Here is a 14,994-nt window from a genome sequence, read left to right as displayed (position 1 = left end):
GACGTACAACACCCATGAGACACTTCCTCTCTTTACCTATGGTAGAAGTTTGAAGATTGTTGACCAATCATGTATTACAACATGAGTTTTAAGGTTAAAAAAGAAATGTCGCTTTGTGTAAAAAGAAAACTCCAAAAGCATTGCACAAGCTTTTATTTACAACCAACAGGGTTACGATGAGATCAGGATTACACCAGAGAGGTTGCGCTGTGTTTCGTAGTTAACAACTTCACTAGGAACAGGATTATGATGTGGATTTTAGGGGGCTGAAACCCTCCAACTATTATCAGCTGGGGTGGCATGGATGCCAGGACACGTGATGGGATTGGTGAGGGTGCTGGTGGACAGGACTCCTGCCCACCTCAGCTGGCCTTGAAGACATTACCAACAACGGAAACGTAGGGCTGACAGGTCCTCAGAAAGCTGTGTCCTCAGCCTCCCTGCCTCCAGGCAGCTCCCCTACCCCTATGACATCTCTGTTTATAGAGGATACAATATGTAAGTAGCCTGTTCTTAAAGACCCCAATGACAGACCATGACCATACGCCAGGAATCTTTTTTTCCAGTACCTATACCTTTGAAGAATATTTGCCCTAATGTTTAACCTAAAATACCCTGTTTAGAATTTCTTCTCATGGTGGACAGCGAAAACAGGTTATTCCCACGTAATCATAAATTCTCACATATTTGGGGACTGTTATCATTCCTCCTACTCAGCTTTTTCTTCCGTAACTAACCAGTCCAGAACCATTCCGTATTTCCAGTAGGCCCCCTGACATTCTGGTTGTTCTCATCTAGACGCTCTTCAGGTGGTCCACATCCTTCTTGACACACAACACCCCAAACTAGCTTTACAACTGCTTAGCAAAGCAGAATTACTTGCCAAGTCTTGCAAACTCTAATCCTTATAATAGATCCCAGCAGAATGCTTATCTTTTTTTTTTGTAATAACACGCCATTGTTGACTCACACCCAGTCTGTGACCACTCAAAGCCAGAGTTAGTATTGTACAAAACTGCTACCTAACCAGTTTTCCCTACCAGCTGATTATTCCTGCTTAGGTCTGCAGCTGTTTCAGTTGAATAGCTTCCCATTTTTTTTTGTATTTCTAATTGAAGAGCATTTTATATTCTGTCCCCGTCTTCCTGCATACTTACTCCTTCCCTGCCTGATACATTTACGAATTCAATAAGCATTTTCCTTTTTATAAGCATCCTTCAGGTCACTGATGACTAGCACCAGATGTGGGATCTGTGCAATCCCACTTAATATACACATTGCCAATTTGATAAAGAACCATCCTGTTACTCTGGTTTTCCAGATAGCTCTGTATGCACCTAGCTGCAGATCAATGTAAAACACACTTGATTAATTTGCTTAAGGGAATCAAATGAAAATTTACCTGAAAATCAAGACGTATTGCATCTGTAGCTCGTCTCTTTCCACAGAACAGGTCATCTGGTTATAAAATCAGTCAGACGTTTGAGACATAATTTCTTGCTGACAGTTACCAATCTCTACGCTATTTTTCAGGGATGCACAATAATACTTATTTCTTTCACTGTTTTTCTAAGAATTTAAATTAATTTTATTAATCTATCATTTCATACCTCCTCTTTTCTGACTTCTCTCCCCTCCACTATGCTTGTCACTTTACAGCCTTCCTCTATGCTACCCAACAATCACACTTTCTCAAAGATATTGATTAATGACACTGATATTCTGTGAACAACACCTTTAAATACCCTAGGATGAAGTAAAAGAGGGACTTGAGGTCAATTTGAAAATACCTGACTTAAGTACTCTATCCTTTTCTTAGCTGAGGCTAAAATCTTATCTTCTGTTGTTATTGCAACAGTTTCCTGATCTTTTTAGTGAGGTCTAGAAGGTACTGCCCTTCTGACACCTTTAGCTTTTTCACTTGATAGTTAGAGAACCATTTCTACCTCATATAGTTACTATATTTCTAGAGTGATTTTTTTATTATTATTATTTTGCTTGCTAGTTTCATGTCATTTTATGCTTGTGTTTTTTAAATTCTGTTTCTACATACTTCAGTTATACTTTAATTCTCAGCCTTAATATCCTAACCTACTTTTTTTCCATCCCTGTACATTTATTTCTTGAGTAATTTAGCCAAACTGGTTCGTTAACTTGCTGACTTTCCTTCACAATAAAAACCTGTGTTTGCCCTTAATACCATTCCTTTAAATAACTAGCTGCTCCTGTGAATTCACTCTTCCTTTTCTTTTTACCTGTTATACAAGCTTTTCTAAGGACTCCTAAATTCCAGTTCTCCAAGTTCATTCAAGTCTGTCTTTCTGAATGTCATGGATTTTATTTTAATCCTACTCTTCATACTCTTCAGATTGCTAAATCTGCTGTTTCATGGGCAGCTTCAACTAATGTCCACCCTGACCTTGTCAGCTAGTTGCTTCTTACTGGTTTTAATCAAAACTAGCCTCTTGCTAGGTCCAGACTTTTCCAGAGGCCCCAGAGGGCTCCAGTTTGTATGTTCATGCAGGTACCCACCTTCAAAGGTGAAGAAGATGAAATAAGGTTGTGGTGTTGTCTAGATTACACACCCTGTCTCATGCTGCTGAAAATGTCTCAACACGTGCTCTCAGAGCTAGCACACAGACCCAGGCAGACATAGTCACTGTACTCTTAATGGCAGCACCCTTCCACCCACCAGAAAACATGAAACCTTGTCTCTTCCCAGCCATTCCTGTATCTAGAAGGGAATTTTCAGGTTAATCACGTGAGTGACGCATGCTGGAACAGCTAAGTATGACAAGACGGGAGTTGTGGCTCGCTGCACAGCATGCCATGGCCCCAGCTGTCACTGATACTGATACATAACAATAAGGACATATCTTATCACCCCTCTTTGCAGTATGCTTGCTCCTTGAAGCACTTAAACTTCTCTTGACCTCCCCAGAGCTGACTCCTGCACACAGTTACACAACTTCCTACCACAACTGCTGTGGGTGCAGTTCAAAATGGTGCTACAGGGGCTCTGAATGCAAACATTCTCCTTTTCAGCCTGGGCTACCTGGGACGCAAGGCTCGAACTTTCAGCTGGAAGTCATGCCTGAACTACAACATGGACAACATGTAGAGTAGACACTCAGAGAAGAAAGACCTGTGGGTGCAAGAAACAAAGGGCCTGCAGAGGCTTTATGGCAGTAAATTACATATTTGCTGAACCACCAGAAGGATGCAACCAGTGGGAACACCTTCAGTTGTGAGCTGGGCTGCCATCGTAGTTGTTGCTACCAAATCAGAATAGGCATAGTGTATGATGTTCCTTTTATCAAGCTGCTGTTTTTATCACTTTCATATAGAAAACAAGCATAAGCAATATTTTTTTCCTTCGTGTGTACATACTTGGCCTGGTCAGCCTTCTATATGGTTTTTGATCAGATAGATTTTAGCAAGCTATTTGTGATGCTCTTTGGAAAAGTAGGATACTAAGTGGGTCATTATAAAAAACATGGGTGAAAAACACTTGCACTCTCTTTTCATGTTTCATTGTCACAGTCAGCTCTAGCTGACAAGCAGCTACTTCTGTTGGATCAAAAGTAGGACTGGAAGTGTAGTAAATGTAATATAGAAATTCTTTGTGTTTGAGGTGTATTGACAGAAAATAGTACAACCTCAAATCTTAAATAGCTAAGAACAATGACACTTACTGTGAACTGACCTCTAATATAGATGGTCTCAAAGTTGTTGTTTGAAATCCAGAGTAAGCAAGATGGCTTTGACACTCCGACTTCTATAATGTCACCTGGAGTCTTTCTCTAGCATGGAGACTGATATTTTTATCTCACTCCAGGACAATGAGTATTTGTGAGGTCAGATGGATTGCTTTTCTTCTCACAGCTAAGAGAACTTGTTTCTTTCCTCTGATGCTAGCAGGAAAAGACTTTTGCTCTGAAAAGAGTATAACAAAAGAATATCACCTGTGTTACATGATGGGGTCTGAAAATAAAATTCTGGCTTATAATAGCAACATTGGGTAGCATACCTCTTCTTAAAGAGAATGGCAACAAACTAATTCAATAAAAAGGACCAAATATAACTCCCATTAAAAATGAACATGGGGGCTTATTACTGAAGTGAGAGACTAAACAGTGGCAAGAACCATCCCTTCAGAATCAGGGGGATATTTTCAGTGTCCAGAAAATTCTCTGAAATACCAAAATGGAAAACCTCATCTGAACTCTTTGCTTCTCATCATGATCTAGCTATCCTTCATTCTTTTACACGACAACATCAGCCAACTGATGTGTGACTGACCCTCTTCCATTGGCTTTATTGCAGTCATTTCTTCATGCACAGAAATACAGCTGATTTATCCACGTAATCAAGTCAACTCTAAAGAAACTGAGCTATTTCTATCAAGAAAGGAAGTAAGAGAAAGAGAGACTGATGAATGGAAGTGCATTATTTGTATATTTACATTCTTAAATACGTGTAACCAATGACTGCTTGCGTGAACAGAACTGAAGTGAAATCACAGAAATAACCATGTCTAACACTTGCATGTTCCATGAGTAGGGCTTAAATCTTACTTACGAGGTTTTAAACATATTATTTCATTGGAATTAAGAAGAAGTAGTAGCACTCAGGGCTATTACTTCAGGCTCTTCGCAAATTCCATGGAGCATCACTGCAAATGTTGACAGTAGTCATATAGTTCTGCATTCACAGATATTCATATTTTCAGCAAGTAGAATATTTCAGGGAAGTAATAACTGAAAAAAAACACCTCTCTAGAGAAAAATGTTAGATTGCCAAAGCATTGTGACACAGCCAAACAAACTTTAGCTGAGATTGTGTAACCTTAACGATCACTGTTGTTAAAATTGCAGAATGGCTTTTGTATTACCAAATTAACATTACAGCTTTTGTCACAGGATTTCAGAAACCTAAAGAAACAGTGATCATCCTGTCTGTTTTTTTGAAGCGCCTTAGGTCTGCGGCAAAAGTCAGGAAGAATGCGAGGCTTGAAAACTTCTCGCCGATGCTTCCACTCACTGCGTCTTGCTGCTTTATTTCAGTTAGGGTTTGTTGATTGTTTAGTGTGAATGCAGTTCATACACTGCTGAATAGTAATGCAACCTATAGCATGGGCCTGGATGCTGTTGAGGAGTGCATCCCTTTTTTATCCGTAAAAACAACCACAAACTACCCCCGAGAATCTAGGGCTGTGCAAAGCGAGCTGGCTGGGTTATGACAGTCTGTGGCGGGGCTGAGACCAGGGGGTGTTCAAGGCAAGGCTGGACGTGGTGCTTAGGGACACGGTTTAGTGTGTGACACTGGTGGCAGGGGGACGGTTGGAGCGGGCGATCCCCACGAGGGACCCCCCCTCACAGCGTCCCCTCAGGGCGCCCTCCCGCCCGCCATGGCGGTGGGGGCGGCGCTCTAGGCGGCTCTGTGCTGTGGGTGGCCGCGGCGGGGATGACGCAGGGAGGAGGAGGGAGGGGCCCGTGATGGCCGGGGCCGCCGCCGTCGCGCTGTCCTTTTCCGCGCTGCCCGCCGCCGCCACCGCCCCGCCGCCGCCGCCGCCAGCAGCCGGCTGCCGCCCCGCCGCCATGGCCGAGGAGGAGACCTCCAGCGACGGGTGAGCGCAGCGGGACGCGGCCCTGCGGGTCACCTCCGGCCGCCATTGGAGGCGGCCCGGCGGGACCGGGGACAGCGGCGCCTGCACGGGGGGGGGGACACGGCGGTCTGTCTGCAGCCCCGCCCGGCTCTGCGAGCCGCCCGGCCCCTTCCCTCCCGCCGACGGCCGCGGTGTGTGCCCGGTTCCCGCTGCCCGGAGCGGTGTCCCGCCGCCCCTCACCGCCTGCTGCCCGTGGGCAGCGCCCGCTCCGCGTCCCCCCCCCGCGGTGCGCCCGGCTTGGTCGCGCCCGGCCCCGCGAGGACGCGCCTGCGGCCGCCGCCCTGCCCCGCACCGGGGGCGCGCACCCGCGCCCCCCCCCCCCCCCCCCCCGGTGCGTGCCCCGCGCCGTACCTCAGGGTGCTGGCGGCTCCTGGCCCCACAGCGCCTCGCCTCCCTTGTCCCAGAATACATCCTCTGCCTCCCCATTCCCACCATAAAATATCCTGGCTCCGAGTCTGTGTTAAAATGTATCACCTCTGCTGGTCGCTCTGAGTTTGTTCTGTCATAGTTTGCGGTTCTAGCCCCAAAATTACCCGATCAGAATATATCTCGCTTTGCTCCAGTCATACGTGTACTGTATCCCCCTCTATCAGATGTTTAAGTGTGCTCTTAATGCACTGTTTACATGATTTTTTCCTTCGCCATTCTTTAAATATCAGGTGGTGTATCGCATTGCTCATACTGCCGATTGCCTGCCCCCCCCCAAACTCACTTTTTGCCTTTTCCTTCTCCATTATTTCATAATTATGTTTTTTTGAGGAATTCCACTTAGAATTCTCTAACAACTTGCATGAAAATCACACTGTGCTTTCATAATTTCATATCCAGGATGCTATTTGCATGTTGTCATCTGATACGTCTGTTCTCTTATCTTCCAAAACTATCTGCGTTCTCAGTCTTGTTCTATGTGTAGACTTTTTTTTGAGTTTTTGGTGTTTATATTTCATCTTAGATGATTTGCTGCTGCCAGCGCAGTCTGGATGGACCAGAACTGGACTTACCATCTTTTCCAGATTCCCAACTGTATACACGCGGAGTTCTCTCTCCAAGTATAAACTTCACAGGCTTCTCTTTCAATGCACTGTGCAGTTCAGTTTAATCTGTCACTGCTCTTTCCTCCTTTCCTCAAACTTAGAATGCCTTTTTTTTTAATAATACAGTTTGTTGGTTTTTTTTACACCTTCTGCAGCATTTATACATTTGAAACTACAGTTTCCTTCTTGGTTCTGCGTTCTTTCTCATCCATTCACATTCATAAAATACATCTCATTTGCAAAGCCTCTTCTTGATGATTTACAGATTTTCTAAGTAAGAGTCTTAAAATAGCTCTGCCTCAACCTGTTTTGTTTATATGTTCATTCAGCGCATTAGCCTGAACTGTATTAGCTGCCTGATTCAATCACACAGGGTACTGAGCGCTGCTTAGGTAGTGCCAAATGCCCTCAACTTCAGTAGCCCGTCAGGGCTGCAGCATTGTAACATTAGATGATCTGGACGTAGGGTAAGGAGTCATAGGCTAAATTTTTCAAAGAGGATTATGAGAAATTTCTTGTCATGGCTTACTCCGCTGGATAGCTTCTAAAGGCACTTGATTTTCAGGAAGTTGTCCGTGTCACCCTTCTGAACAATCAGGCCATTTAATGTGAAGTCTTTCAGAGTAAGCCCCCAATTCATTAAAGACTTCTAAGTCTTCTTAGACTTCTAAGAACAAAATCTCATGCTTTTCCATGAATTCGGAAAGTGCATTAGCTGTGATGAAATGTTAGTACTCCAGGTTGTTAGCACTTTTATTGGTCTGGTTCTAACGATCAGCATTTCTTCAACTTTTCAAGCAGAGAGCAAAACTCAGTACCTGGAAGAAATTTATAAATGAGTGAAATGTGTTAAATACTTCTGGATTTAAAACTTTGTAGCAGTGAGAGGAAGGCTGACTGTATAGCATTAGAGCCCTAAATTAAATTGTTGGCAATAGGTGTATACAAAGAATAAATATGAAGTTTATTTTATCTGCTTAGAGAAAATAGTGTGACTCATCTTGTTATGCAACGTATGCAAACAACCAGTTTGTTGAAATCTAGTAACTGCCTAAGTAGGGTGAAAACAGAAAAGCAGTGACACGTTCCTTTGTAGGAAATCTCAACTTAAAGGTACTCACGGCCTTGTCCTAACCTACAGTGAGAGGTTTAACTAAACAAATATTTTGGTCTCCGTCATGGAAGTGATTGCTTGTTTAACTTGTCACCTGCTAACGATGCCCAAACTTCTTCACAGCCCTGAACCTTCTCTGTATAAGCTGTAGAAGTAGACTTCTGCCTGTGAGACAAACAGCCTACCCTAATCTTTTTGCTGATGTTGAGTTCACTTACACTCCCTCTGAATTCAACAGGACTGTTTATGGCTTGTAATAAATCTAGTAATAGAGTTAGATTTAAATCTAGTAATAGCAGCTACTAAACATACGTAAATATCTGGAATAAATTCCCCCTTTACCCCCTGTGATAAGTGGAATAACTTCGTTTAAAACAAAAATTTTAGGGAAACTGCACGTATGAGCCTACATCATTTTGCTTGCATATGACCTCTAGCCTCTCAAAATAACGGCTCGGAGAAATATGTAAGAACATATACTGTAAGGACCACTGCAACACCAGTAACCACAATTATTTTTGCAATACCATTCAAGCTTGTTTGTGTTTTGATTCTTTTGGTATGTGATTTAAAATGCTACAGAATTATTTTTATAGTTTTGAAGTGAGTTGTTTGAAATAAAAGAGGAATAATTTATCGAGTTTGATGGAACCTATATCTGACTCTTAGTAAGACAGTTCACAGTGACAGCACAATGATATACTAAAGAGTAATATTAAAGCATAAAGCATAACGGGATACTCTCAACTCAGTCTTGCTTTATTTTTCTGCTAGTTACGTCATTTAGGTTCTAAAACAAGCTAAGTGAAGGTAGACTGATGAAAACCTGGTGGGTGGTTCTTACCTTTCCTGGTGAAAGGAGACTATTTCTAACAGCCTGTCCTGTAGTACACATGACTAACAGCAGGTTTGGGACCTACAGCTTCCACCTTTGAAGAGACAATGAAACCATAAGTGCACTGTGAGAAGCGTGTGCAGGAAGAGGTTAAAGGATGTTTCCTTCCTCTTCTGATTTTATCTTTTTCACTGTTGTTTCAGTCATGACTTCAGCGCTTAGTGCCTTTTGCACTGTGTTTGTGTGCTCATCTGCAAGTGTATGTATGAGCAGGTTTTCAGGCATTTATCAGATTGTTTCGGTTTTCCTGTCCTTGTATGAGTTTGGGGAAGGAAGGTCTGTGATGGTCTGGAAGATCTCTTCTCCCGCAACACAGACTTGAGAAAGGTAAAGATGGCAAAATATAATAAGGGCTCTCTTCTCCTTCCAGAAGTAAAATGATCTTGGCAGTGCGTGTCCTGTCCCTGTGCAAGGAAGAAACTCATCTAAATGTCAGTACAGTGATGTTCTGCTTTTCAAGTCTAGCACCTGCAAGTGTTATGGAAAAAGGTTTAAAAATATATATATTTGTAGTAAGAATATAGAATTAGATGATTTGTTCATCTCTTTTACTTGGCATTGACTACTCTTTGGAGTCCCTTGTTTGTCAGAGAATCTTTGGCTCATGTTTAGGACATTTAGGGAATCATTTCTTATTATTTTTTCTTCATTTCTTAATGTTTTTTCACATTTTCACATTTCATTCACATTTCACATTTTCAGTTACATGTGATGTCCTTACCTTGGTGATGTGGCTTTTCAGGTAGATCCATTTATAACTTAACCCACAGCCTTTCAAGCGCCCTCAGCTTAGTGGGAAATTAGATGTTAGAGCTGCTGGGGAACCACGGCCTAGGTCAGGATCTTTTCATCAAGGTACAGCCAGGCCGCTGAACTTTCTTTCACAGTTTAACAATTAAAAAAAGTAAAATTGGGGCATCCCATTTGTAATTCAGCAAATACAGTTGTGACTTTACAGAGAATTTTTTATTTTTTTGTAATTCATAAGGGAGATCGCCTCAGGAATCATAATCGAGAGGTTTGAATAGCACAGGTTAGACACTGCTGTGCTAAAGGTTTTTTCCTCCACTCTTCCTGAAACTTGTTCTTGTATTAGGCAACACGAGGAAAGGTACCACCAGCTGACTCCAGAGAGCTGCAGAGGTCTTTCCCCCTCTTTCCAAGCAGCAGGGAAAAAACCCTTTCAGTGGCTCCCCTCCAATTGCATGGGGAAACACTGGTTCTCACCGCAGGCGAAGCAGCATTCAAGTGCGTTGTTTCCACTGTCACTACCAGGCCCAAACACAATCCCAGAGTTAAAGTGTGTTACACGTGCTTCATGCTTCATTTATATAATACGTGGATGTCCCATTACTAAAGAACATGCACTTCTGATGGCTCACCTGGAGCTTTCCATTGCCTCTGGTAGAAGATCCCGTTCTCCTTCCCTGATTATCTGGCTGAGTCATCTGTTATGACAGAAATCCCCTATAAAATATCTTACTAGGTCGATTAGTCACCTGGCTCAAGTCCTTACATCTGAGAATGAAAATGAGAAATGCCAGGATTAGCGATCCTTTTGCCAGGGTTGCATGGTTTGGGGCATCCTCTGAAGTTTTTATAGAGTCTGTTAGAAGACGGGTGCTGCCCCAGGGCTCTGTATTTTATTTGGGTCAATTGGGCTGTGCCTTGTAGGCCCTGTTAGAGATTAGCCCTCTGAAAAGAATCGTGTCTGTGCCAGGAGAATCTGCACTACCTACAATTTTTCTGCACGTTAATGAGAGAATCTGAACCACTTTCCCAACTCATAAATTATTAAACCATCTTCATTTTTTCCCCTCATATTTAGTGGTTTATTAAAATTGCTTGTTGAGGAAATTTTAATTAGCTTATTTCATAACTTGAGTATTTTCTTGCAACTCTGATCTTCCAGGATAGGTTTTTGTCCATAATTTGTATTGAGAGCCAGAGAGAAGAGGGCACGAGAGGAAAGGTGAGTGAGTTTACGTTGGCGCTGAAACTGAAAGATCCAGATGAGAAGCTGAACAGCAAGGGAGAGGTCAGTGGAGAAGAGAGATTTGTGAGTCCATGAAGCTGTGTAATGAAATGAGGTCACTCTGGAATAAGGTTAAGAGGGTAAAAGAGGAGGATTTTAAGGGTAAAGCCTTGAATGACACTGAGAAAATACGGTGAGGAATGCCGGAGTAGGAAGGAGCTCTGAATGAGTTGTAATAGAAAACCAAGGATCGTACGAGACGACAGAAAGGAGAGGAAAATAAACCCCCACGAATCTTTTCTGTAATAAAAGATGCACAGGTGCCTATTGCCACTGAGGAAGTCCACCCATATACTGAAGTGAGGAGGAGAAAGATACAGCAATGAGGAGAAAAAAAAAAGAAAATGGGTAGGTTGGTGCTAGCAAACTATTCTAGAAACTTTTTTCTTCATTACATTCAGTACGTTATACTGATCTTAAAGGCTTCTTAATTATTCTGTACTTGTCCAAAAGGGGACGTTTGATGCAATGGCTTTTTGCAGCCTTCAAAATCCTACAGAAACCCTACAAAAAAGCAGGAGAAGGATTCTTTGTCAGGGAGTGTAGTGACAGGACAAGGAGTAAAGTTCTTAAACTAAAAAAGGGTAGATTTAGATTATGTATTAGGAAGAAATTATTTACCCTGAGGGTGATGAGGCACTGGCACAGGCTGCCTAGAGAAGCTGTGGATGCCCCATCCCTGGAGCTGTTCAAGGCCAGGCTGGATGGGGCTTTGGGCAACCTGGTCTGGTGGGAGGTGTCCCTGCACATGGCAGGGGGTTGGAATTAGGTGATCGTTAGGGTCCCTTCCTATCCAAACCATCGTATGATGATGATTCTTACCTCTTTCTGAGGTTACTTACATGTCTTTCTGACACATAAAACATTTGATGTGTAGTCATGTTAACAAAAGAGTCTTTTAGTTTCAGGATGAAGGGAGGGGTTGTTCGCTTCAGAGAGTTTTCCAAGAAGTGGAAATGAGGCTAGGTAGCCCAAAGATCAAATACCAATTCTTGAAGTTTGACAAAGTTAGTCACTGTAGGCGACTATGATAAAGAACACAACGTAGAAGCTGTTTTAATGGCAAGCAGCGAAACAATGCATCTTCAGTGTGTATTTACACTCACGTAGAGGCAGGTTGTGTGATAAGAGTGTGGTTTGTGTGTAGTGTGTTTGGAGCTAAGGGAATAATCATGTGCTTTAGGTAGTCTTTTGTGTGTGTTTCTTTTATGGTTCTTTATGGAAAAATAAACAATCCCGTCTCCTATTTAAGTTGTGATCTAAATTATGCATAATACAGTATGGGATATAAACAAAAGATAAACAGGGTAGAGTGGGGATGGGCAGTGGTGTATATTTATAACAGGCGGTTGTTATGTGTGGATTCTGTTATTGTTGTGTGTGATAGAACTCGGGGACGGTCTGAAATGTGGGCCTCTGGCATGGTAGGTGTTAGAAGGCTGACAAGTAGGGTTTAAACAGTATATGAAGGTTGAGGTCATGCAATATCTGAAGGGCAGCACGAGTACATCAATAGGTGGATGAATGAAACGAAAGTAATAGGAAGTTATGTATATCTGAAGGACACCAAGAGAGAATTTTCATTTTCTTTATTTCATACATTTCTTCCTAAATTCTTGATGCAGTGTGTCGTGTAATGTTTATGAAAACACTTAGTAACTGTGGCAATGCCAAGTTCTATCAGATGCGAATTTACTGTGGAGGAGGCAGAGGGGTGTAGGTACTATCTGATAGGTAAGCTGTGTTACATGTATGGTCTCTGTCACAGCTTTATTGTGACTGCAGCACCCCCCTTTCCTCTCCACCACATCTGCATCTTTATCTCTGTGTTCTGTATTCTTTCCTACCTGGTCTGTAGCTGCCGACAGGATTTTTCTCTAGATTGAGTTTGATTTTGGCTTTTAAATTAAAATATAAAATACTGACTCCTTAGAAAATATGGCAGGAAATAACTGAGGGCTTGATTACTTGGTTACTGTTAGAAGTTGGTGGAATGGATAAACAAATGGAAAGGCAGTACTGGAAGACAGAGAAGAAAATGGGGAAGAGGGAGGCACAGTGATGTAAGGTATACAGCAAGACATACCTGCGGCTAAGGTTCAGCATGGGAGAGAGCAAATTGTGGGTACTCTCCACTGCTTGAATGCTCAGGTTGCTCAAATGAGTTCAAACACCGTGGTAAACTTCCGTAGCAATAAAATAGCCATGAAATGCTCATTGTTTATGGATTTACCTTATCTACATTCTCAGGTTAATTCTGGTAAGCAGTAGCACTGTTGATATAAATAGAGATGGTAATAAAATTTCCTTGTGAATTTTTACAATAATCTTGATGTTGAATGTTCTGAATACAGAGTTCAAGATGCAGTAAGTACATGAGGAATGCATTGTTTTTACCTCTGACCCAGTGTAGCAATATTCTGCAATAACCTATCATGGGCTTCTTGTTGAAATGGACCTGAGGTACATTACGCTTCCTAGAAATATTATGCAGAGGTTTTCAAAACATTCTATTTTAATGTTAGTGAAGTATCCAGGGGTTTCACAACATCTAATTGCATGGAATGTCTTGGCTTGACATTCATCTAAACAGAACTTCATAGGCAGGCTTATGTCATCTGGGAAAAAAATGCTTTCCTTTTTAACCCAATCACAGCACTTTCGTATGGTGTTTTTGTCATCTCATGAAAATGGTAAACAGACATTTGTTAAAAGATTTGGTGCTTTGTTCCCCTGTCACGTTCCCAGTTCTTGCTCCTGAGTCTTGCCATCATAGTGTGCTCCCCAAGGTCTTTCTCAGAGGATTGCAACATTTTTTTTGATCTTTTCATGCGATGATTGTAAAGTGGACCATGAAATATTTTTCTTCTTCTGATGTTTGTAGTTGCCAGAACTTAATTTTTGTCCTTGGAACATCTCATTCAAATTGCTGTGATGGCTACTACATCTGGCTCCTACTGTATGTGCAGAAGCTCTGCCCCTAGATAGACAGCCTTTGCAGTAACAGTTATTGTACATAGTGTATGACTGATGCTCATACATTTATGATTGTTTGATTGAATGATTCTGACTGCATGCATCATCCGCAGAAAACTGAAGTCCTGAAGAACATGCTGCACTTTGGGGACAGGAAGGAAGGGCTGCAAGAGGGAGTCCTAAAATTAGTTACGCAGTTAAAGCTCTCATGAAACCCTATCCTCAGCCCTGTTCCGGAGACATCCCTGCCCAGTTAAATCCAAACCAACCGAGGTCATGATTATATCTTACTGTCAGTGGCACCTCTGACTTTAAAGCTTGCCAGCCTCCAACGTGCTCCACTAGTCTTTTTTTTCCACATTATTAGCCCATAGATTTTCTGGTTAACTGCTTCGTTTCTCTGTCAGCTGGGTCTCTATAATTAGTTGGCTTAAAACATAGTTTCTTTTAAAGATGAATCTTTTCACAAACCTGACGGAGAGAGTAGCCACAAAAATAGTTGAACAAAATGGAGGGAACACTAAGTTTTTAGATCTGATCTAGTAGTGGTAATTGCCTGAGATTCAGGCATCGGGTCACCCATTTCACCTCACAGGAATAAAAATGCAAAAGTAGGGTGCTTCTCAGAGACAGACTGACACGCAGACTTCTCTGTGCATTTCGTCTTTCTCATTTTAGAAATTGGCTTTTATTACTTAACAGACTAACTTTGAAGATTAACCACAGTTAATTTTATCTGGTAAAGGTTTAAGTCTAATGTATATTATTTGCTTCATCCTGTTCTCAGTTTCATGCAGAGCATGTTGCTTTCACATGATAAATGTATTGTCCTAGTTTCCTAAAATATGTAAAATGTAGTTGAGAAACTGGAGTTATTTTCATGCTAATCAGTAACACTTTCTCTTACTGTCAATTAAATATCCTTTTCTTTATAGCTTTATTTAAAAATCAGTGATATCTCACAGTTACATTCTTACATACCCTTTGAACAGAAGGAACATATATCTTGGTCTTCAGTAATGTTTTTATTTACTTCTCTACATGTAACATTTCTCCATCCTTGCTGTCATCCATAGCAAGATTTAGGCTCTGCTTATACTGGTACCTAGGTTGCATGTATTATTTTCTTGGATTTTAAATGGTTACAGCTGTTGAAATGTTAAAGGAGGCTGGCTTGTCTGAAGCTATATTGGAGAACTGGAACCCGTTCACAAAATTAAATCTGCAGTGATTAAGTGACATCCTAATTTTAGTGGTAGTGCCTGATGCATT

At 41.8% G+C, this 14,994-nt stretch overlaps 1 protein-coding gene and 1 long non-coding RNA gene across 3 annotated transcripts in view; one reads left to right on the top strand and one right to left on the bottom strand.

Moving 5' to 3' along the window:
- Positions 1–225: 225 nt before the first annotated feature.
- Positions 226–5,415, bottom strand: LOC106043311 (uncharacterized). Its single transcript, XR_001211621.3, has 4 exons — positions 4,582–5,415; positions 3,707–3,936; positions 1,403–1,458; positions 226–476 (listed from the first exon to the last, which is right to left on the bottom strand). It is a non-coding gene; the product is annotated as an uncharacterized lncRNA (long non-coding RNA).
- A 58-nt stretch (positions 5,416–5,473) lies between these two features.
- ABHD5 (abhydrolase domain containing 5, lysophosphatidic acid acyltransferase) overlaps positions 5,474–14,994 on the top strand; it is a 29,281-nt gene continuing 19,760 nt past the window's right edge. The window contains exon 1 of one of the 2 annotated variants that reach the window (XM_048078000.2): positions 5,474–5,629. In XM_048078000.2, coding sequence (XP_047933957.2) covers positions 5,499–5,629 — 131 coding nt within the window. In that variant the 5' untranslated portion in view covers positions 5,474–5,498. The remainder of the gene's footprint in view (positions 5,630–14,994) is intronic. The other variant, XM_048078001.2, reaches the window with a different exon arrangement.

This window comes from Anser cygnoides, chromosome 2 (assembly GCF_040182565.1).
Source record: "Anser cygnoides isolate HZ-2024a breed goose chromosome 2, Taihu_goose_T2T_genome, whole genome shotgun sequence".
NCBI lineage: Eukaryota > Metazoa > Chordata > Aves > Anseriformes > Anatidae > Anser > Anser cygnoides.
Note: the sequence above shows the minus strand (reverse complement) of the source record. Positions and strands in the feature narration are given on the sequence as shown.